The sequence below is a fragment of the Colletotrichum higginsianum genome, chromosome 2 (assembly GCF_001672515.1).
Source record: "Colletotrichum higginsianum IMI 349063 chromosome 2, whole genome shotgun sequence".
Classification (NCBI taxonomy): domain Eukaryota; kingdom Fungi; phylum Ascomycota; class Sordariomycetes; order Glomerellales; family Glomerellaceae; genus Colletotrichum; species Colletotrichum higginsianum.
In genome coordinates this window covers 1,441,070-1,463,423 of record NC_030955.1, presented here as the reverse complement: position 1 = coordinate 1,463,423, position 22,354 = coordinate 1,441,070, and the positions used below count along the sequence as shown (strand labels likewise).

At 60.0% G+C, this 22,354-nt stretch overlaps 6 protein-coding genes across 6 annotated transcripts; 3 read left to right on the top strand and 3 right to left on the bottom strand.

Annotated features, from left to right (window-relative positions):
• Window positions 1-409: 409 nt before the first annotated feature.
• On the top strand, window positions 410-7,009 carry CH63R_02200 (Ankyrin repeat-containing protein; the record flags this gene model as incomplete). The annotated part of the gene is made up of 1 exon (XM_018297175.1): window positions 410-7,009. The coding sequence occupies one exon, from the start codon at window positions 410-412 to the stop codon at window positions 7,007-7,009; it is 6,600 nt and encodes a 2,199-aa protein (XP_018161991.1).
• Window positions 7,010-8,301: 1,292 nt separating this feature from the next.
• On the bottom strand, window positions 8,302-10,249 carry CH63R_02199 (Sugar transporter; the record flags this gene model as incomplete). Its single annotated transcript, XM_018297174.1, has 5 exons — window positions 8,302-8,683; window positions 8,784-8,890; window positions 8,985-9,119; window positions 9,239-9,280; window positions 9,359-10,249. The coding sequence occupies 5 exons, from the start codon at window positions 10,247-10,249 to the stop codon at window positions 8,302-8,304; spliced, it is 1,557 nt and encodes a 518-aa protein (XP_018161990.1).
• An 889-nt stretch (window positions 10,250-11,138) lies between these two features.
• On the bottom strand, window positions 11,139-11,417 carry CH63R_02198 (uncharacterized protein; the record flags this gene model as incomplete). Its single annotated transcript, XM_018297173.1, has 1 exon — window positions 11,139-11,417. The coding sequence occupies one exon, from the start codon at window positions 11,415-11,417 to the stop codon at window positions 11,139-11,141; it is 279 nt and encodes a 92-aa protein (XP_018161989.1).
• A 1,478-nt stretch (window positions 11,418-12,895) lies between these two features.
• On the bottom strand, window positions 12,896-14,003 carry CH63R_02197 (uncharacterized protein; the record flags this gene model as incomplete). The annotated part of the gene is made up of 2 exons (XM_018297172.1): window positions 12,896-13,299; window positions 13,433-14,003. 2 exons carry the CDS (start codon window positions 14,001-14,003, stop codon window positions 12,896-12,898), a joined length of 975 nt encoding a protein of 324 aa, XP_018161988.1.
• A 2,119-nt stretch (window positions 14,004-16,122) lies between these two features.
• Window positions 16,123-19,010, top strand: CH63R_02196 (ABC transporter; the record flags this gene model as incomplete). Its single annotated transcript, XM_018297171.1, has 6 exons — window positions 16,123-16,335; window positions 16,411-16,500; window positions 16,584-17,050; window positions 17,120-18,542; window positions 18,601-18,743; window positions 18,806-19,010. The coding sequence occupies 6 exons, from the start codon at window positions 16,123-16,125 to the stop codon at window positions 19,008-19,010; spliced, it is 2,541 nt and encodes an 846-aa protein (XP_018161987.1).
• A 1,243-nt stretch (window positions 19,011-20,253) lies between these two features.
• CH63R_02195 (uncharacterized protein) lies at window positions 20,254-22,128 on the top strand (the record flags this gene model as incomplete). Its single annotated transcript, XM_018297170.1, has 1 exon — window positions 20,254-22,128. The coding sequence occupies one exon, from the start codon at window positions 20,254-20,256 to the stop codon at window positions 22,126-22,128; it is 1,875 nt and encodes a 624-aa protein (XP_018161986.1).
• Between the last annotated feature and the right edge of the window lie 226 nt (window positions 22,129-22,354).

The following is a 22,354-nucleotide window of genomic DNA, read 5'->3' as shown; positions in this document are numbered from 1 at the left end:
AGACTTGAAAGGTTGTCTTTTGATATTTTCCATTGACCCAAAACCAGACAATCTCGAATGGGTCACGTATTTCCCCACGACACTTGAAGATGACATTGACTGCTCATACGAACCCCTGCACATTTAGCCGGCCGCTGTTTCTCCAAAGGCTCTAGTCTGAACATGGGCCCGTTTCTCCCCGTCAGGCAACGGTATCTCGCATCTGACGAGGCAGCCATTTGCCTAATCGCTTCTTTGATTTCTTCCCCCCCTTCATAAGCTCCTAGAAACCTGGCATACGGGCGTCGGTCCCCCTTTCCATTTAACTACTCTCTGCCAGCGATAATGCTTCCACGTCGTCTTGCCTCAACTACCAGTCCATAAACAACGTCTGAGTGGTCCTGTACAACAACAACAACAACAACATAGGATGCCCATCCCTGTCTCGGCTCTAGTAGCTCCGACTTACGCACCATCACCCGCAGAAACAAACGCCCAGGACGGCAGCGACACCGACATCGTCGTCATCGACCGCGACGATGTCAGCAACTACAACCCTGACCAGATCCTCCCGGAGCCGCCGGAAATTATCGAGCAACTCAGGGCGTGGCTGCAGCCGACGGCGTACGACCTCGGAAGCGGCGAGTATCGTAAGCACCTCGGCTCCCTCGCGCCGGGCACCGGCGACTGGCTCGCGACGAGCCGCGCGTTTGCAGACTGGTCGCGCGGCAACGAACATGGCCTGCTCTGGATAAAGGGGATCCCCGGGTCAGGAAAGTCGGTCTTGGCCTCAAAGATTGTCAAGGAGCTTGCGGCGAACAACCCGGGGCGTCCCGTGCTCTACGTCTTCTTCCGCCAGATCATCGACGCCAACCATGAGCCCGTCGCCCTTCTCAGAGATTGGCTGGACCAGGTCCTCTCCTACAGCCCACCCCTGCAGAAACACCTCAAGGAGTATGTCAAGAACAAGAAGCCGCTCAACAGCATGTCCATGGACGACTTGTGGAGCGCTCTCCGGCTGGCTCTGTCTGGGTTACCTGGCAAGGTCTTCTGCGTCGCCGACGCCCTCGATGAGATGGACGGCGGGAACGGGCCCTTCCTGACGACACTGGCCGAGCTCGGAAACTGGAAGCCGGAGAAGGTGAAGGTTCTCATCACCAGTCGCCCTGTTCCCGCTGTCGAAGGTCCTCTGCGGACAGCAAATTGCCTCCGAATTCGCCTCCAGGAAAACGTGGTTGATGTTGATATATCTACCTTTGTCCAGCAGGGCCTTGCCGCGTCAAACATTCCACCTGAAGAGCGAAAGATGATTCGAGAGGCGATCCCCGGCCGAGCGAACGGACTGTTCCTCTACGCCAAGCTCGCCATGGACGCCTTCCTCGAGCCCGACGCCAACGTCAGGGACGTCCTCGGGTCTCTGCCGGCCAACATGGACACTATGTACACGGACCTGCTGCGGGAGCACTCCTGTAGATCAGGCGTCCACGACGACGTCCAACGCCTCATCCTGCAGTGGGCCACCCACGCAACGCGGCCGCTGAGGCTGCTCGAGATGGCTGAGATGGTTTCCGTCGCGTACCCCGGCAATGCGACCAGGGACCTCAGCGCCGCCAAAGACGTCGTCAGGGCAGCGTGTGGCCCCCTCCTGGAGATCATGCCTGACGAGACCGTCTGCGTCATCCACCACTCCTTCACCGAGTATCTTAAGGGCACCACCAGGTCAGCTGGACACGACACGGGGTATCCCGTGCTGCGGCTGGGGGAGACACACGCCAATCTCGGGTTGGCATGCCTGCGATACCTGCAGGCTGGCTGTGTCGACGAGGTTATCGAGAAGAAGAAGGAGAAGAAGAAGACTATGAAGCAATTCAAGCCTCCCAGAAGATTTCCACACGGTAGCGGAGACACCAATGCGGAGTTGAAGCTCAAGCGCCCATTCCTCGCGTATGCTATAAGCAATTGGCATGTTCATTTGGAAAGGTCAACGAGAGCCGGCCAGGACCAAACCGAGGTGAATGCGGCACTAGACCAATTCCTCGGCAACTCAGGCCTAGCTGATGCGTGGCTTGATCTCGGCTGGTGGGGAGACAACGGAGCCAGTTCCGGGATCAAGCCTCTGCATATCGCAGCCCAGAGCGGGCTCGTCGAGTACGTGAAGCACCTGCTCTCGTTTCCCGACGTGGCTGTCGACGCGGCGGATGTCCAGGGAAAGACGCCGCTATGGTGGGCTGCGTCGTTTGGCAGGACGCAAGTGGTGCAGGTGTTGATCGAGGCCGGTGCATATCCGGACCGGGATGACGCCTACAACGGCCTCAAGCCGCTGCATGAAGCATCCAGCAAGAACCACCCGGAGGTCATCAAAGTCCTGCTGGCCGCCGGAGTCGATCCCCTTACGAAGAAGACACGGGAGAGACCAGGAAACTGGTGCGGGAACGCGGGGAGATCCGTGGGAGACACCCCGCTAATGGTCTGTCTACACCCCTTGATCCTCTCTTCTCACGACTTTGTTTTCGAAGGAAGTTATTTGTTACTGACGCAAATACCACAGTACGCTTGCCGAAACGGTCATGACGCGGCCGTCGAGGCTTATCTGCCCTTTCTCGCCGACAATGACGACGCCGTACACCGAGCCCTGGCCTGGGCAGCTCGGAGCGGCAGGGCCAGCATCCTGGCAAGACTACTGGAGCAACCCGGCGTCGATATAAACCGCAAGATCCGCGGAGAAACGCCGCTCTTCTGCGCAAGTCGGGGCCGGAGCTTCGACGCGATGACGCTGCTCCTCCAGGGGGGCGCCGACCCGACGATCCTGTGCCAGCCAGACGACGCATACGGCGGCAGCAACAACTTCTTCCAGCACGACTTGTTCATAGACGAGGAGGAAGACGGCGATGATCCCGGTCCCAGAGGTCTTGGGATCTCGCAGAAGGCCGGCTTCTCGGCTCTCTACATGGCCTTCGACAGTCGCCACGGCTCCGGCCCGAGGACGCCGTACGGCCCGGAGGCGTATAAAGAGCTGCTCGCGCTGTTTGTCGAGAAGGGGGCAGATATCCACCAGCGAACTCGGGACGGAAAGTCTCTGCTTCACGCGGCTCAGGCCAACCACGTCGTGGTCCGCATCCTTCTCGATGCAGGCCTCGATGCCAGCGTCGCCGACAACGACGGATTCACGCCCCTCCACAAGGTACAGTCCACCGAGTCCCTGGCGCTGCTTGTCGAGCACGGCAAGGCGGAAATCAACAAGAGGGCCTATTCGAACGGCAATACGCCTCTGTTGCAGCTCCTCGACATCTTCCCTCGCGCCGCCCTCCAGCTGATCGAACACGGCGCGGATTGCAACATCACCAGCGCCGAGGGCAACGGACCACTCCATCTCTCTCTGCAGGCCCGGGGGAGCAGCTGCGACGTCGTCGAAGCCCTCCTCCGAGGCGGAGCAGATGCCAACGGGAGAAACGGACGAGGCGAGCGGCCGCTGGAGATGATTCGCTTAGGCGACAGGCAAGCTCTCGAGATGACGGACCTGTTGCTCCGGGCCGGCGCCAATATCAACGCGAAGGACAGGAATGGCGCAACGTCTCTCTTCCGGATAGTCTCTCGCGGGGGTTTCTGGCCGCACGAGCATCCCCACGACGACATCAAGGCACTGCTGGACCGCGGCGCGCTCCTCGAGACGCGCGACTTCCGGGGACGCACCCTCCTCCACGAGCTCATCAGGTGGTACAAGAGCGTCTCCGACATCTGTACCGCCTCGGACGCCCCGGATCGCCCGTCCCGGTTCGACTTCCTCACTGGCCGAGGCCTCGACGTCCGCGCCACGGACCACGACGGCAACGGCCTGCTCCACGAGCTCTGCTGGCACGCGCGCGCCCACGACTTCGACTCGCAGGAGATCCTCCCGGCCTGGGACAAGCTGGTGGCCCTGGGCCTCGACGTCGACGGGCGGAACAACAAGGGCCGGACGCCGCTGCATAACCTGTCGACCAAGGCTGACCGCGGCCGGCGGTACAGGGGCCGAGGGATGCTGATCGACGCGGTCCTTTCGCGGACGAGGGACGTCGGCGTCCGAGACCGCGACGGCATCGCCCCGTTGCACCTCGCGGCTACCGTGTCGGAGTACTACGCCCATAAGCTGCTGGAGGCCGGCGCCGATCCCGCGGTCCGCACCAACGAGGGCCTCACGCCGCTCCACCTTGCCGCGAGGGCCCGGCAGAGCAACATCGTCGGGATGCTTCTAGATGCGCTTCATCACAAGAACAGTGCTCAGCCGCGTGTCTCCCGGGGATCGTGGTTGGACAGCCCATCCGGCAAGCCGGTCGCCGGGGTCGATGCCACGGACGAGCGTGGCTACACGCCGCTATACTACGCGAGCCGTTCCGGACGACCCGAGGTCGTGGCCATGCTGCTGAACGCAGGCGCAAGCACAAACGTGAAAGACCTTCGCGGGGCCGTTACCGGCTTCGAGAGAGAACATGACCTGTGGCTCGGAAGCAGCGCCCGGGTTCCCGAGGACGGAGATACCGGCGGACTCGGGCTCGCAGACCCATCCCGTCCGCGCGAGCCCGATACGCGATTTCTGCCGCAGCTGCCTCACCCATTCCGCGACACGGCCAGGCTTGAGGAGATCATCGAGATGCTACTGGACGACGGCGCCGACCTGTCTGAACGCGGCTACAACAGCACGATGACGGAGAACGGAGATAGGTCCCTGAACGCGACCCCGTTCGCCTGCAGAGACTACACGTTCAAGTGCCTGTCGCAGGCTCGCGAGAGGAGACCGCTGAGCGCATCCCCGCCCGCTTTCCAACGCCAGCCGAGCAGCCTGGGGAGTTTCGACGAGCATCTCATCCGGCACCGCCGCGAGGCGGCGACCAAGGCGCTGCGGGAGTCCAAGACGATCAAGCAGGGCGAGGCCAACGAGGACCTGTTCGTGTCACGGCTCATACGGCGCGAGTACGACGTGGTGGAACAGCTCCCCGGCTTGGGCGTCGACTTTCTTGCCAAGCACGCCAACTTTGGGGGCAGCAACTACAAAACCCTCGTCACGAGGGGATACGCCTCTGTCTTCGACAAGATGTTCTCTTTAGATGACAGGGCGCAGTCTGATAAGAGAGCGGCAGGGGACAAGACACGGCCGCCGGGCTACGGCAGTAGAGAAGCCTTTCTCCTGCAAGCCGTCGACCAGGAGCTGCCCGTGCTCGACGTCGTCCGGCTCCTCGTCGAGAAGTTCGCCGTCGACGTCAACGAGCTGTGCTGCTACGCGCCCGGCGTCGGCCGTGATCCCGTGCTGCAGGATAGTGCGCTTCACTCGCTCGCCGCGGGCCACTGGTGGTGGCAGGTCGGCCAGGCGCTGCCTTACCTGATCAGCAAGGGAGCGGATCTCGAGATCAGGAACGGCCGGGGCCAGACGCCTCTTCACGTTGCTCTGGATACGTGGGGGGGCCAGGGGGTCTACCACGGCGACGCGGCCCGTCTGCTCATCCTCGCCGGCGCCGACATCGACGCGGTGGACGCCAAGGGGAAGACGTGCCTTGGCTACGCACGTGGAAACATCGACTTGGTTCGCCTTCTCATACAGAACGGCGCGACAGTCATGGTCGATGCCGTGTTTGCCGCCATCAACGGAAACCAGACCGACGTGCTTGGTGCGCTGTTGGCGGCGGGCGTGAGTCCGAACCTGCGATCCGATGAGGTCGCCGACAAGCCATGGAGAAACCGACAAGAATACGACGCCTCTGGCGATTGGGAGAGGGACGACATGCCCGACTGCGAGTGGTATCCCCTGCACCACGCCGCCTCGAGGTCCGGCAGCATCTATCCGGACAAGAAGCGCAGGGACGAATTCAACGAGACGGCTCTGGACATGGTCAACACGCTCCTGTCCCACGGGGCAGACCCCCTCCGGGCCTTTACGAGATGTTCTACGAAAGAGTGCTATCATCAAAAGTTGCTCGCCAAGCAGCAGGCCGACGAAGCCGACTTGTTCAGCGACGTTGAAGATACCCCGGCCGAGGAGATGGTCGTCCTGACACCCCCGGTCGACGGCTCCGAAGCCCATCTCCACGAGCAAGACGTGATACTGCACCAGCTGCTGGTCGACGGGCACGTCGTCCATCCCCTCCTGATGCTGCCGAACCTCGACGCGAACCGCCGCGACGGCAAGGGGCGCACCGTGCTCCACGCCGCCTGCTTCTCGCCACGCGGACCGGATCTCCCCGTAAGCCTGCCGCCTGGAGACCCGTGGGACAACGATGATGATGAAGACGACGACGATGGGCCGGCAAACACCTCGCTGTTCCAGCACCTCCTCTCCCTCGGCGCGGATCCCGAAGCCCGGGACGAGGACGGACGGAACGCTATGCATCACCTCCTCCGCTTCCGTACCGGAGACCGCCACGGCCCCGTCCCAGCCGTCAACGCGTCGCTCGCCCACCTGGCCGCGCACCACCCGTACCTCATCGGCCAGCGAGACAAGGACGGCAGGACGCCGCTGCACCTCGCCGTCGACCGCGCCGTCTACGAGAAGAACTCGGCCGCCGTCGCCGCCGACATACTCCTCAGAGCCGGAGCGGACCCCCTGGTCACAGACGGCGACGGCGACACGGTCCTCCACGTCCTGTGCCGGATGCTCTGGGTCTCCGGCGGCCTCCGCCCGCTCTTCGAGGACTTGGTCCGGCGCGGGTGTGACGTCAACGCGCGCAACGCCAGGGGGGAGACGCCGCTATTTGGATTCTACGGTCAGCGGAAGCACGGAGGACTGCTGCAGGAGAGGGAGCTCTGCGCCGAGCCCCTTGACGACGCGGCCGGGGCCGCGGCCTTGGAGGCGGCGGGCGCCGACTTCGAGGCCCGGGACAACGCGGGGCGGGGCCTGCTGCACGTGGCGGCGGCCCGGGGACACGCCGTCCGGTTCCAGAGGCTGCTCGAGAGGGGGCTGGACCCAATGCTCGAGGACGGCGAGCGGAAGACGGCGCTGGACGTGGCGGCTGCGTGCGGAAACGACGGGGTCATGAAGCTGTTTAGTGGACGTCGTGGATGACGGCTACGGTGGTGGGCGAGCTTGTTGACTTGAGGACTGTCCCCGGACTTTGAGAGGGTTTTGGATGGGCGTGGAGCACAGCTTTCCAAGCTCTGAGTAGGTAGATAGAACAACTCATGGGACTTGTGTGGCTGGTTATGCATCTGTCGAGAGACTGTCTTGAGACGAGTTTGTCGTTGATAGGCTGTCACCGAGATAAGTCACCGAGACGATTTTCACAAGGCCACACACGTTGAGTCACTCGAGTACACAATATGAAGTGCTCGGTAGAAAACGCATTGTCGATGTTTTTTGCCTAGTCAAACATGCATTGCGTATGCCCTTTGGGAGACGACGCGGATGCTCCTATTTCTTGGTCCAGATGGCGCCTGGTCAATTGTGTCTGGAATTGTATCTTGTTCGGCGGAAGTCGAACAAACGCAAACCTGTCCACGACGGGATTCAATTTTTTGACACATTTTTATAACACATTTTTTATATACAATTGTTTTTGGATGGCAAAATCCAAGTCTTGGGAACGGGGAGATCAGCGGCTGGAGCTGCCATCGGCAAGAGGGCTAAAGAGGCGAAGCAAGTCTCGTTCCTTGGCATGGCTACTCCAAAGGAGTCTCTCGTTGGGGTTGACTGCTCAAAGATACCGAAACCGAGCCTAAGGACCCGGGGAGTGTCGGCGTGTTGTTGACAGGGTCAGCCCGGGGAGCGTCGGCCTGCCACACCCACCCCATGGTCCCAGACTAACTGCAGACGGCGTAGCCGCGGAATAGGGCCAAGGTTGGAGGCGAACTCCAAGAAAACGGGAGGCCTGGTTCGGGGGAGAGGCGGGCGTGCTTTGTAGATGGGCTTTGGGACAGACTCTACATACAGCATGGAGAACCGCCGAAGTCCGACTTTTGGGTGTTGAGTAGACCGGTTCCCAAAGCACGAAGTATCAGGAGCGGGATGGATGGAAGCATTATTGTAGTTCGACGAACGAAAGCAACTTTGACCCAGCAAACAAGACGGCCAGGCCAAGCCCGTGGGATTTGTCTACCCCGAACCGAACGCAGCATGCCAAGGGACCGGGTTGCCGCAGTTAAACGCAGATACAGCCCAAAGCTTATTGCCTCTCTGAAAGTGTCAAGTCGGAGTCTTGAAGTCTCACGAATGTGACCCGTAAAAACATAGGAGCAGTGGACACACTGGGATTCATCATTGGGACTACGGCGGGACTGAACTGGGTATAGACAACATGCACCCCAAAGCAAAGAAAGACCCAAAGCAAAGCCATATTCAACCGCTCAACCGCTTGCGGACTACCTCTTCTCCGACCCCTCCTCCTCCTCTACGTGGGCGACCTCGGCCTCCTTCAGCGCGCCCTCCGCGGTGCCGGCGCCCACCTCGGCGCCCTCGCCGTCGAAGAGGAACGCCATGTTCTCGAGCGTGCGGCCGCGCGTCTCCGGGTAGTAGAACCACACGCTGACGATCATGGCGACGAGCACGGCGAGGAAGACGAAGTAGTACCTCCACTGGATCGACTCGAGGGCGACGGGGTTGACGAACGTGTTGAAGAAGATGCAGCCGATGGTGGTCATCAACGCCACGGTGAGGCCCTTGGCGCGCAGGCGGTACGGCCAGATCTCGACCGGGTAGGCCACCATCAGCGGGGTCAGCGCGATGTCGTACCCGAGGTAAAAGCTGGGGGGGGGGTTGTGGTTAGCTTCCCGTTCGTCATGGTGGTTTGATTTATACCTCGCGGTTTTTTTATAGCTAGAGTGTGGAAAATCGGCGGGCTTACATGAAGAGGAAAGGGATCACGGCCGTGCCGGTGGGTGCGTTGCCGGTGTTGGCGAAGCTTCCGGAGAGCGCGGTGACGATGGTGAACGAGATCAGCATGATGGTGCCCTGGTGATACACGCGAGTCAGTATTTACGTGTCGTGATGGGATAGACACGCCACCGCCCCCCCCTGAAAGAGACAAGTAGGAGTCCAGACGCACCGATGCCAAGAACAAGCCTCTGCGTCCGGCCTTGTCGACCATGATGGCGGCGGCAGAGGCGCAGATGAGGTTCCAGATCTGGATACACGCGGAGATGAGCGTCTGGTCGTCGACCGAGGTGATGCCAACCGAGGACTGTTGGATGAGGATGTTAGCAAATTTCATTTCCCGGCTCTCCGGCTCTTCAGACTCCTTTACGCCGTCTCTTGACTGGAACCCCCCCAAACTTGATGAATATTCGTGGGAAGACTTACAAGAACCATGGCCAGGTAGTACGAGACAACACCAACGCCGCACTGGAGTGACGGTTAGCTCTGCACAATAACCTCCCCCCCTCCTTTCGGGGTCACATCTCGCGTTGTTGTTTATCTTACCCATTGGGCAAAGACGCCCAAGCTGACGGAGATGAAGAGGCGGTGACGGTTGCCCGGGGTGCTCCATAGATCCGACCACTTCGTCTCGGCGTGGGCCTCCCTCTCGGCCCGCAGCGTCTCCTCGATCTCCGTCATCTCAAAGTTGACGAGGGGCGAGCGCGCGTCGCCGGCGGCGTGGTTCCTCGCGAGGACGGCGCGGGCCTCGTCGTTGCGGCCGACGGAGACGAGCCAGCGCGGCGACTCGCCGATGAGCAGCAGGCCCGGGACGGAGAGGACGGGCAGCGTGATCTGCAGCAGCGACGGCAGCCGCCAGGCCCAGTGGTCCATGTTGCGCGTGCCGTAGGTCGCCCAGGCGGCGACGACGGCGCCAAAGTACCAGCCGCAGTTGTACAGGGCCGACACCATGCCGCGGTGCGTCGGGTATGCGTTCTCGGTGATGAGCAGCGGCGCCGAGAGGAAGAAGCCCGAGGCGCAGCCGATGACGAAGCGGGCGGCGACGAAGGCGGCCTCGTTGGGCGCCGCCGTCTGCAGCGCCGAGCCGACGGCCAGGCAGGCCCACGAGACGTAGATGCCGGCCTTGCGGCCGTACCGGTTGCACACCCACGCGGCGGCCGGGTACACGACCAGGTTGCCGAGCGAGTAGGCGGCGTTGACGAACCCGAGCCAGGCGCCCGTGGGCTGGCCCATGAAGGCGTGCCACTGCGGCAGCGCGAGCAGGCCGTTCATCATGGAGCCGTCGTACCCGTTGGCCGACGCGCACATGATGAGCGAGGCGACGCACAGGTTGAGCCGGAGCATGTGCGGCTGCCTGTACCAGGGGCCGGTGTCCGGCAGGACGGCCGCCAGCTCGGCGCCGACGGCCTTGGTGTTTGCGTTGGTGTCACGGCCCATTCTTGTTGGGGCTTTGTGAAGCTGGGACGAGGAACCGGGAACGAGGGTGAAAAGAAGGGACGGGCAGGCGGGCGGGTATGTGGTGATGTTCTCGGAGGAGACAACCGACGGTGCAGGTCGTGACTGTTATATATCATCTTGGGACCGGTGTATCGGCTTGGCATCACACAACAGGCCCCAGATACTACAACCTATGTGCCTTGGTTCGTGTCTCGATGGCCGGGGTATCGCAGCATCCGCGTGAACTCCGGGGATTCATCGAGGGGATTCCCCGCGTACCTCCTTGTCCCCCCCCCCCCCCCCCCCCCCCCCCCCGTCCATCAGCGGTACAGGTAGGCCAATGACGTTGTCCATGGTGGTGGTGGCTCGAACATGAAGCCCTGCCCAAGGTTGTCCAGGCTGTCAAAGATCGAAGAGGAACCCACCTGCTGGCAGCTTGGCACGACGCTGCCTCCCCATGGAGCCCCGGGGTTTCTGAGCTGAGAGGATGTGTGGATTCGCGGGGAGGGAAGGGGAATAACGCGGCCTGAACTGTCGGTCCCTTCCACACACACACACACACACACACCAACGAAAGGTAGTCCCGGGGAAACTCGCTCATGCTGCGGTCCTGGCCTGGCGGGCATCGAGACGCGCGCCAAGTTGAAACGGTCTTTGTGTGAATGACTCGCCGTCTCGAGGTGACGGAGCGCACATGACCTTGCGCCACACATACACGGCCTGACGGACCGGTTCTCCCAGGAAGAGGTAGAGGAGGATCTTTTTAGTTGAGGCATAATGGATGCTCGGATTGGCATCGTGGAGACTGGAAGAGTTGCGTGGGCCGGCCGCCAAGTTGCAACTCGAGCCGCCGCCGGCAGTTTAACTGTGTGTTGCTCTCCACGCCGCTCTACGAAGCATTTTGCGTTGTCTTCAACTGGCCAGCCAGCCAACCACAAGCGACCAGGGGTTCCGCATCGTTGGGGGTCTTGGGTGTGGAGCAAATGCCGCGCCGAGCCTCGAGAGACGCATCTCGCCAGTGTTGGCATCCAAGTCCCTCTGTGAACGGGTGGCGGAGCCCGTTCCTGATGTGCGAGCTGGGAATCAGATGGCAAGGCGGAGGGTCGCAGTACGCGTATAGGTCGAAATCGGCCTCAGTTGTCTGGCTGAAGGTGGAAGCTGAGGACATGGGCGAAACCATTCCCCGGGGCATCGACGACGATACGGTCTGTGATGATTAAATTACGCATCCAAGACGCAGTGACCAAAAAGACGAGGCAGTTCTCTGGTAATGCCCATCGGCAAAGTTCCCCAAAAGCTCCGCTTGGGGATGGGGATAAGAGGTGCGGCGTCTTCTCAAACGGAATCAAGTGTGGGATTTGGACGCGAAACCAGAAACTTGTCAGTTGCGGTAGACGTGGGAGACAATCTACGCGCAGTTTCCGTCGACACGCCGTCTTGGTAGATCGTGAAGCGTTCTTCCCCTCCATCTTCCCGTGCGTTTTGATGATCTAAGAACTGCTGTGAACATGAGCAAGAGCTGAGACCTGGATGTTGGGTAACTTACTTTTCTGGTGACGTGACTAGCTCGTTGATCCCAACAACCGTTGGGCTTCTGTGTTGCCAGCGCCTCCAACGGGTCAGTTGCCGAACTGGTCGACTGTCATCTGTAAGAAGATGCAGATGCGAAAGGTGCCGCGTCAATGGCGCTACTTGAGATGTAAAAGAAGGACTCGTTGGCAACTTACGAAGAAGGCCGCGAGCAGAAAGAGACAGCACGAAGTAACACTCTTGTTTTCTCCCTCTGGAGAAAGCCGTAGTAGACTCATACAGTTCTCGCTGAGAATTCTCGCTTCTTTGCGGACTCGCAATTGCAAGAACATGCATTATATATGCCACAGCCATCAACGGGAGAATAGTGGCCCGTGGGAGTGCTCTCTCTCCGCTCTCTGGGTGCGGTTGTTCCAGCCAACGTCATAGGTTGATGAGTTTTTGTGTCCGTCCGGCTCGGGTTTGCTCTTTATAAGAGAGGAGGAGAAGGTCGGCTTCGCTACGTATCGCTTTGGCCATGTTTGTGATGCGTCCAGCATGTAGAAACGGGGTGGTCTGGCTGCTTGTCCAGTGGCCATGTCTGCGGGCGTTCCGCCACAACGGGCGCTAGGCACGTTGCATGGGCTGTTCTGCTACCGAGGGCTACTCTATTCCGGTTGTGGAAGCATCGAGATACAGCCAGGTGGAAAATGCCCGGAGGTAGGTTTTTGTGGTTGTGTTAGTTCTTGCAACCATCTCAGGCAGCGGGTGGTGGTATTGGCGTGTGCCGCACTAATTCTCTCGGCCGCACTTGTTACGTTTCTCTCAGGGGCACGAACTTTGGATTTCATGGTAAAGATCACCCTGGTTCCCTCCTGCGTTGGCCAGATGGTGATCCCGTGGCCTACACTCGGACTGTTTGAGCTGTTGGTGATACATCAAACCAACTTATCCTACGCACCGGAAGAGAGAAACCTCGAAAGCGGCGTCGTCTGATCAGGTTTGCCAATGGTTCCCAGACCGAAAAGACTCTCTCGCTGGAGACTTGGTCGGACAAAAAGCCGCAGTGTACAGTTATGATTTACTGGTAATTATTAATATACGGACCGATACGATGGGACCTCCTCATTAACGTCGTCATGTCGCCTTGCTCTTCGACTCCTCCTCCTGGCTGCCGCCGTCTCGTTCGTCGGGCAAAAGCCCCGGCTGCTCGATGGCGGGCTCCATCTCCTGCAACGTCCCCTTGTGGCACTTGCGCCACTCGGACCGCGACATGGACCACAGCCTCGAGGCGCCGTACAGCTGCGTCGCGATCCAGAGCGAGAAGATGAAGGGCGTGACGAACTTCCACACGTGGCCCCACCGGTCCCACGACTTGTGGAGGAGGTAGATGGTGACGGCGACCTCGGTGCAGGCGCCGACGACGACCCAGACGCAGAGGCCGGTGGTCAGGTACGACAGCAGCCGGTGGTCGTTCCGCCGGATGCGCCAGAGGATCATGGTGATGTAGACAGGCAGCTCGACGATGGAGTCGAAGACGCCTGTAACTCATTGCAACTCGTCAGTCATGCCCAGTTTCACAATGACGGAATCAAGGTATCAAGCTTTCGCGGTATCCCTCCCCCCCTGTCCCTCGCGCCCCCTCCCTCGCCACTCCCCCTCAGTATTACGTACCCCATATCATACACATGTAGAACTCTATGGTCGCCTCTGGGTGTCTTTTGTAGTTGCCAAAGAGGGACAGCGCCGTCTGCGTTATGGCCAGCAGGCCGATGTGGTGGGCGATGCTGAGCGGGCTCGCGAACTGGGTGCGGTAGCAGAGCTCGAAGGCGTAGTAGGCGCTGTAGGTCTGGCTGACGGCGAAGAGGAGGTCGCCGACGCGGATGCGGCTCCCCGGGCCCGGCACGACGTCGGTGGACAGGTTGGCGGGCCCGACGAGGAAGTGCATGGAGGGGTAGGCGCCGATGCAGATGATGGTGAACATGGTGATGGCGCCGACGTGGTAGTAGGTGAAGGAGCGGCGGCGCTTCTCGGCGCCGGGGCGCTGCAGCTCGGTCCAGATGTCGCCGTAGACGACGCGAAGCATCAGCCGCTCGAGGACGTTGGCCAGGATGACGATGGCGATGATGCTCGAGACGAAGAGCAGCGACCCGTACGGCTGGAGGCTCGAGATCGGCCCGTTCTGTATCGTCTCGATCTTGGGGAGCGACCTCGGGGCCAGTACGTTATTGGAGACAGTCGCCATGATGGAATGAGATGGCCCGGCTGTGGCTTTGTCTGGATCCGCGAACCGGTGCTGTGTGTCATGGGGCGAAGGAGGAGCGCCGGGAGAGAGAGAGAGAGAGAGAGGGGGAGAGGATCAAGGGCCCATGGCCAAGTCTTATTGCCAGAGGGTCGGGATTGAGATTATATGGAATTCGCCCGCGGGGAAAGAAGAAACCATCCAAAGAGATGGAGAAACGGGACAGCAAGCATAAGGCCGAGGAACACAAAACAGCGGCGCTTGGAGTCTACAGCAACCAAACCAGCGTGACAAGGAGAGGGGGGCGGGACGTAAAATGAGCCCTTTATTCTACTGGCACGAACGACCAAACTATAAGCTCGCCGTTTTGTCGGTTCCCACGTTTGATGAGGGTCCATGTCGCCCGGCCTTTGAATAGTCCAGGTTTCGTGTTGTTGGTGTGCTGGGCCGCGGGACCCGTGCTTCCTCCTCGACAAAAGGGGGGAGGGGGGACATTCTGAACTCGAGGCTAGTTCGTTGTTTCTCAAGAAACTCTCTGGCAACCGTCTGAAGGGCGGCCAAGATTGTGCCTTGGCCCATGGGCACCTTGCATGGCCGGGCCCTGTGTAGGGGATCATGCCTTAGTACGCGACGCAGAGCCGTGAATCCCCGGCGACGATGTCGGTCGTCCGACAATAAGGCGTTCTTGCGCGTTTGCCGTTCGATCCGACTTTCGCGAGAGGGAGAAAAAAAAAAGAGAAAAGAGTGAGAGAGGTTTCGGTTTAGCTCGCGTTACATATTTGGAACAAAGGGTCAGAGGTATGGTTAGTATCTCTTCTTTGAAAGACAAAACGAGGGAGGGAGGGGCTAGGGGAGCGCGAGACGAGGAACACGGAACGGGTTTGCCGCTGCGGCCAGGGCGATCTGCATCGACTAAGATGACGCCCGTCTTCGGCAACCGGCATCGAGGCGAAGCTTGTATGGATTAGGGTCACCGGGGGGGCTGACCAGAACCACCCCCACATCTGACAGATCGTCAGGGGAAGAAGCCAGGAATAAACAGAAGTTGGAGTGTGGTGCGGAAAGAGAAAGCGACGGATCGGTTAGGATACGAGGAGGCGTTCGTTTGTTCTGTTTGCTGAAAGCACGGTTGGGACAGAGAGATGTCGCCAAGACATCAGAATGAGCCGCATCAGTCCGTCAGTCAGTCAGTCGACCTTGTGGTCTCGGACGGTCCCGTTGTGTAGTGGTGGTGGTGGTGGTGCCACGGTGAAAGACGCGATGCCAAGCTTGCTGTCAGAGGGCGATCAACCGCCGGGGGGGGGAGGGGAGAGGAGAGGGAGAGGGAGGGGACAAGACACTGAGCAGGCAAGCAGTCTCAGGTCCGAGGTCTCAGATGGTTGTTGTCCAGACGAGGGACGAGACGGACACGAGGCCGCTAGAGACTGGGAGCCGTTTTGACGATCCAAACACCGGGCCTGACTAGCTGAGAGTTTTGGCCTGGTAACAAGGAAGAAGCCTGCAGACAGGACGGCAAAATCGGCTTGTTAGGGTCGAGTCGTATTCCCGAGCAGGCAGATGCGAGGTCTGACCGGGTGGGCAGGGCACTACGCGCTTCCGTGCGCTTGATAGGTAGGGCGGGAGGGGGGTTAGACTGTGATGTTAGTAAGTGCAGAAGTTAGATTGGGAATCCATGATGGGAATAGTGACAGTGGTGGGAAATGGTGAAAGGGAATGAGAAAAGAATGATGAGTAAAGCATGCTGACTAAGAGCTTCCAGGTCAGCTGATGAAATGTCGAATGACTCAGCGAGGTCCTTTTGTGATGACTAAGTAGCAAGTTTGAGACAGCGGCACGTGCTTCCTGTGCCATTTGGCGTCCGTGCGCATCTCCCCCTGGCCTGGGTTGCAGGGGCCTCCCTCAAGGTCGCGTCGGAGAATCTGCGGCGCGCCGCCGTTCCGTTCGTAATCAATTGACAGTTGACGGACGGTTGCCAGTTGCCAATTGACATCACTTCCCAGGACCGAGAACCCAAACCCCGAACCGTCCGTTGGAGCATATGTCGGGATTCTGACACTTTTCTACGCCCAACGCCGCCGCCGCCGCCGCCGCCGTCGCCATCCCATAACCGAGACCATACGCCATGGCGGGCAGCACTCAGCTCGGGTTGGAGGTGGCCTTTTACCTCTATCCCTGCGGCCTCTTCGTCACCCTGCTGTCGTCTCAGTCCTTCCAGTTCTACCGCGAGCGACACGGCGTCACGCGCCAGGACGCGATCGATGATGAACAGAAGAGAGCAGAGCGCCTCTACGCGCGCGTCATCCGCGCCCTCCAGCTCATTGTCTCGCTGCTGTTGGTGAGTCCGTCCTGCGCTCTCTGCTCGTTCTGCAGAAGCGTCGAACCGACCGCTCACATTCATCCGCGCGATTAGCTCGCCACCATCATCCTTGCCGTCCGCGGCGCCGTTGCCGGCCAGTACGATGGCGCCGGCAAGGTCGTCTTCCCCTTCAGCGCATTCTTGGTACGTGATGATTGATGACCTCCGCCCAGTAGTAGTCCGTTGTGAACGAGGGAATTGCACCCCCCACTGACACTTCTCAAAAGGCATCTTATGTTGCGGTCCTGCTGTACTACCTAGCCGGCCTGCTGCCTGACCCAGAGGGCCCCTGGACGCCGACCTCGGCTCACTTCTATGCCTGGATCGTCGGCGCCCTCTTTGAAGCCTTCATTGCCGCCGTCTTCTCCTCCGAGAAGAACTCGTTCCGCGTGGCCAATGACCTGCTTGACGTCCTCGACATCCTGGGCGCTGCCAGGATCGTCGTCTTGGTCGCCATGATGGTTTGCCTCATTCTCAGGGACTACAAACTCAAGCCTTCGCAACCCAAGTCGGACCCTGAGGAGCGCCAGTCTCTTCTTGGTAGCAGCAGCAGCAGCAACGGCGAATCCCGCAACTACGGTGGTGCTCATCCACACGGAGCGCCTGCCCACAAGCCTCCCGCGAGGACTCAGGTGCAGGGTACCGGGTGGCTGGACTACTTTGCCGGATTCCGGGTCCTGTTCCCGTATCTTTGGTAGGGAATCCCCATCCTCATCATGGTGCATCCCATCCGGCCCCACCACCCGCGCTGACCTTATCATAGGCCCAAGGATTCCCCCATCTACCAGGGAATCGTCGTCATCTGCCTGGTCCTCCTGATCTGCCAGCGCACCGTCAACGTCTTGGCCCCGGTCCAGCTCGGAACTCTAGTCGATGCTCTCGGTTACGGCCGCATCCCCTACAAGGAGATCATCCTCTACGTCGTTTACCGCGCCCTTCAGGGTAACCAGGGAGCTCTCGGCGCCGCGCGCTCGGTCCTCTGGATCCCGGTCTCACAGTCGCTCTTCCGCCGACTGTCATGCGCCGCGTTCGAGCATGTCTTGGGGCTCTCCATGGAGTTCCATCTCAACAAGAAGATTGGCGAGGTCACGAGTGCGCTGAGCAGAGGATCCGCCATGAACACGTTTTTGGAGAACTTTTGCTTCCAGGTGTTCCCCATGGTGTTTGACATCTTCGTCGCCGGCGTCTTCTTCTTCGTCAAGTACGACGCCTTCTACACCATCATTGTCTTTTTCATCATGTGGTCGTACATCTTCCTGACCATCTACGTCGCCAAATACCGCGGCAAGCAGAGAAGGGACATGGCCACCAAGAACCGTGAGATGGAGGCCATCAAGACGGACGCCATCATGGCGTACGAGACGGTCCAACACAACTGTGCCGTCGTCCCCGAGACGGAACGGTTCAAGGAGCACGTGGTGGTGTACCAGAGGGCCGAGCGCCTCGTGCTGTGGTCGCTCAACTTCCTGAACCTGACGCAAAGCTCCATCTTCTCCCTCGGAACCGCCCTGCTTGTCGCCGTTTCCGCGTACAAGATTTCCCGCGGCGAGCAGACGGTCGGCGAGTTTGTTAGTCTGATCAACTACTTTGTGCAGCTGCAGGGTCCCCTGAACTTCTTCGGAACCTACTACACCATGCTGCAGAACAACCTGATCGAGGCGGAGAGGATGCTCGATCTGTTCAAGGAGACGTCGGGAGTCGTGGAGAAGCCCGACGCCGTTCGGTTGCCGGCGGTCAAGGGAGAGGTCGCCTTCAACAACGTCAAGTTTTCCTACCAGAGCAAGAAGGGCGAGCCCGCCATTGACGGCGTCAGCTTCACCGTCGCCCCCGGGACCAAGACGGCCATCGTCGGAGAGTCCGGCAGCGGCAAGTCGACGTGTCTGAAGCTCCTGTTCCGCTTCTACGATGTCAACGAAGGCTCCATCACCGTCGACGGCCACGACCTCAAGGACCTGAAGCTCGACAGCCTTCGGAAGAACATCGGAGTCGTGCCGCAGGACACGGTTCTCTTCAACGCCACCATCATGTACAACTTGCTCTACGCAGACCCCAAGGCCACCCAGGAAGATGTGTACGAGGCGTGCAAGGCCGCGAACATCCACGAACGTATCCTCGCATTCCCGGACGGCTACCAGACCAAGGTTGGAGAGCGTGGCCTCAAGCTTTCTGGAGGTGAACGCCAACGAGTACGTACAAGTTTGTTTTGCCCGGGTTGATTTTACCACCAGCTAACATGTCACCCAGATTGCCATCGCCAGAGCCATCATCAAGGACGCCCGTATCTTGCTTCTGGACGAGGCCACGGCGTCCCTGGACTCCCACACCGAGAGGCAGATTCAGGACGCCCTCGAGCGCGTGACAGAGGGCCGCACCACCATCACGATCGCGTAGGCCACCTTCAAGTCCAACGCCACTTCCCACGCGCAACCTTGCTAACGTGTCTCATTAGGCATCGTCTCTCCACCATCACCACATCCGACCAGATCGTGGTGCTCCACAAGGGTAAGGTGGCCGAGCGCGGCACGCACGCCGAGCTGCTGTCGCTGGGAGGGCGCTACCATGCCATGTGGGAGAAGCAGACCACGGCGGAGAAGAGAATCAAGGAAAAGGTGGAAAAGGAGGGCGAGTCGTCCGAGACCGGGTCCCAGCAGTAACTTGTAGTATAGAAGGCCCAGCCCAAGGGCGTTTCCTTCGTCCGGGTCACACCAGGTCGGGAGAGGATGAGATGGTAGATTGTGTTTCGATTAGGTGTAAGTGTAGACAGGTGTGTATTAGTACGACGTCGATTCCAGCGTAGACTGCATCAGCTTGGAAACAACGGTATAGAGGTGCGACCGCCAAGACACGAGATTCCTCCGTGTGAGAGTGATGGGCATTTGTCGGGGTGTCTTCGTCGTAAGCTCGCGATGCAGAGACTCACCGATCAAGGGTCCGATGTCGACGTGTCATCCAGTATTGTAAGTGTCTTTGGCGAATTGGATCTACAATGGTACTCTCTCTTCCAATTTAAATCACAAGCATGACTCTGAGTCGATTACCATTACAGTACTTTCGACGTCAACCTGCTCATCGATGCTGATACAGGCACTCCCGACTATGCTCTTGGATGCATGCAAGGGAGCTCAAGTCAACAGGCTCGCCCACCTAGCTTGGTCTTTGGGTCAAGCTTTAGCTAAGCTTTGCAAAACAGGGTATACGAGCCGGGGGGCTTTCCCAATATTGACAAACAGCTCGCAAAAACACGAAGGATTACTGCAACGATGGTTGGTGGGCAGCCAGCCCTCTCAGACACTCCCACACACTCACAAGCTTGTGTTGACACCCCCCCAAATGTCTCAGCCAAGGGATGCCTTCATGGCATGTCCTCTGCTCGTGTCAGGCATGCATATATCCATGTCCATTCGGTGCGAGTCTGCCTTGCGGTTGGCTGTCTATCCGCCTTGGTCGGAGGGGGGGGGGGGTGTTGCTAACCCGTTTTCGCTGCGGCTGAGGTGGCGCCCTCGAGCACATTTCTGGGAAAAGCTGAGCCAAACCCCTGGCCATGTCTATGCCTGGACAGAGGTGAGGTGTTGCGATGCGGGCTAGCTCTGCATCACTCTGCATCAACGCGTTCCGTTTTGAATACGGCTGACAAGAGTCACAAGACGCCACACAGGTTCTCCCCTTGAACTGTCTCAGAGGGTTCTTGTTTTTTGGGGCGGGATTAAGGATGATATAGCTGGCCTTCCGCCGCCGGGGTTGGTAGCCGGGTCTGTCTCTCTCTCCTTATATAGACACTTTTACCTTTGTTGATAGATTAATGTAGCATATTCCCCAAACGTCGTTCCATTCTCTCCCGTGACAGTTGAAAAAAAAAAGGAAAAAAGACGGAAGTGAGGTCGTCCCCCCCAAACAAAGATGCCTTTCGACTTCAAGGCCTACGACGCAAAGTGCCTCGGCCTGACTCCCGAAGAGCTCCAGAGGGAGTGGGAGCACTACACGCGGCTCATCTCGGGGGCCTCGACGTCGACCGCCGTCTCCGGGCTCGCCATCCCCTTCACGCTCGGGGTGTCGACCATCGGCGTCGCCATGGCGGCGCCGGCCATCCACAACGCGCGCAAGAAGCGCGACATCATCGAGCGGCACCTCCAGCGGCACGGCGCCTCGCACGTCACCCGCAAGCGCGACGTGCTGGGCAGCATGGCCGTCAGCGGCACCATCGGCGTCGTGACGCTCGGCGTCGGCACGGCGGGGGCGGACGCCATCGCCACGGCCGGCGCCGAGCACGGCATCTCGGCCATTGTCGAGAACGACACGGCCATCAAGGTCGTCACCCACGCCGCCCTCGACGGCGTGGGCATGGGCGTCGAGCACGCCCACACGAGCCACCTCAAGAAGAAGGACGCCTTCAAGGCCTTCCAGGCCGCCGGCGTCTTCCAGGCCGTCCAGGATGCCAAGGCCGCCGAGCACCATGCCCAGCAGCAGCAGTATCATCAGCAACAGCAGCAGAAGCAGCAACCATTCTACCCCTACTCCCAGAGCCAGCCGCAGTATCTTCCGGCTCCTCCTTATCAGCCCGCCACGTCGACTGGGTTCCCCCCGTCCCAGCCGTCGTCCTCTTACGCACCTAGCTTCGTCACGACGTACAACCCCGCGCACCAGGACGAGAAGCAGGGCTACCATCCCGCGGTGACAAACCAGCCGGCCCCTCAGCAACAAGTCCCTCAGCAACAAGTCCCTCAGCAACATGTCCCTCAGCAACATGTCCCTCAGCAACATGTCCCTCAGCAACACGTCCCCCAGCAGCCGGCCCAGCAACAGTCACACGAGCCGCCGCAGTCCTACACTGTTCAGCCACCTCCTCATGAGCATGCTGGCCAAACATCAACGCTACCGGCTACGGGACCGCAGCAGCAGCAGCAGCAGGCCCAAGTGCCTCCGCCTCCTTCACCACGGCCGGCCTCGACTTATACCCCTCCGACGCCGTCGCAGGGCCCTCCAGCTTATGGCTACCAGCAGCACGCTTACACTCCGGCCCCTGCGTACGGATACTCCTTTCCACCACCACCACCTCCTCCCGGGCCACCCCCTCAGCAGTCCCAGCATAGCTACCAGCCGATGGCCGCTCATCATCACCCTCCTCCTCCTCCTCCTCCGCCGCCTCCGTCATACCCTCCACCCGCGTCAAATGCTGTATATATCCACCCCTCGCAGCAGCAGCAGAAAGCACCCGAGCCCCAGTATGCGCCGGTTCCTATTCCCGTAGCGTACAACCTCACACCGGACCATACAGCCCACCAGAAACACACGCCCACGCCGGCCCAGCAAGGATACCAACCTGCTCCGCAGCCATATCATCCGCAGCCATACCATCCGCAACCATACCAGCCACAGCAACAGCAGCAACAGCAGCAACAGCAGCAACAGCAGCAACAGCAGCAACAGCAGCAACAGCAGCAACAGCAGCAACAGCAGCAACAGCAGCAACAACAGACTTACAATCCCCTGCCGACGCCGGTGTCTCCGCCAAACTCGGTTCTTGCAGCGGCTCAAGCGCAAGGCGCCTCGGGCTACTTCCCAGCCGTGACGGCTACGCAGCAGCAGCAGCAACAGCAGCACCACCATGTGGCTTATGATCCGCAAAAGTGGAACGCACCGTACACTCCAGCTGCGACTCCCGGGACCCCGTATATCCCGCAGGCTTCTCCAGCGCAGCCCGCCTATCCTGCCGGCGGAGCTGTTCCAGGCCCGACTCCTACAAGTCAGCCGGTCGCGGGCTACGGGACTGGCTAGCTAGTTGTTGTGGGCTGGGGTGTCCGGGTAGTCTTGGAAGAGCCCTGGACGGTGGATAGTGGTTTATAGACTTTTCCCTGGGTTGGCTGCGGTACAGAAAGCGATTTCAGTTATTAGCTCTTCCAGCGGGATAGTATCATGCCGATTTTGGAGAGACACTGTAAAGACCAGACCAGACCCGGACATTGTTCATGAACCAGTCTTTTCCCCGTCCTTGGACTGATGA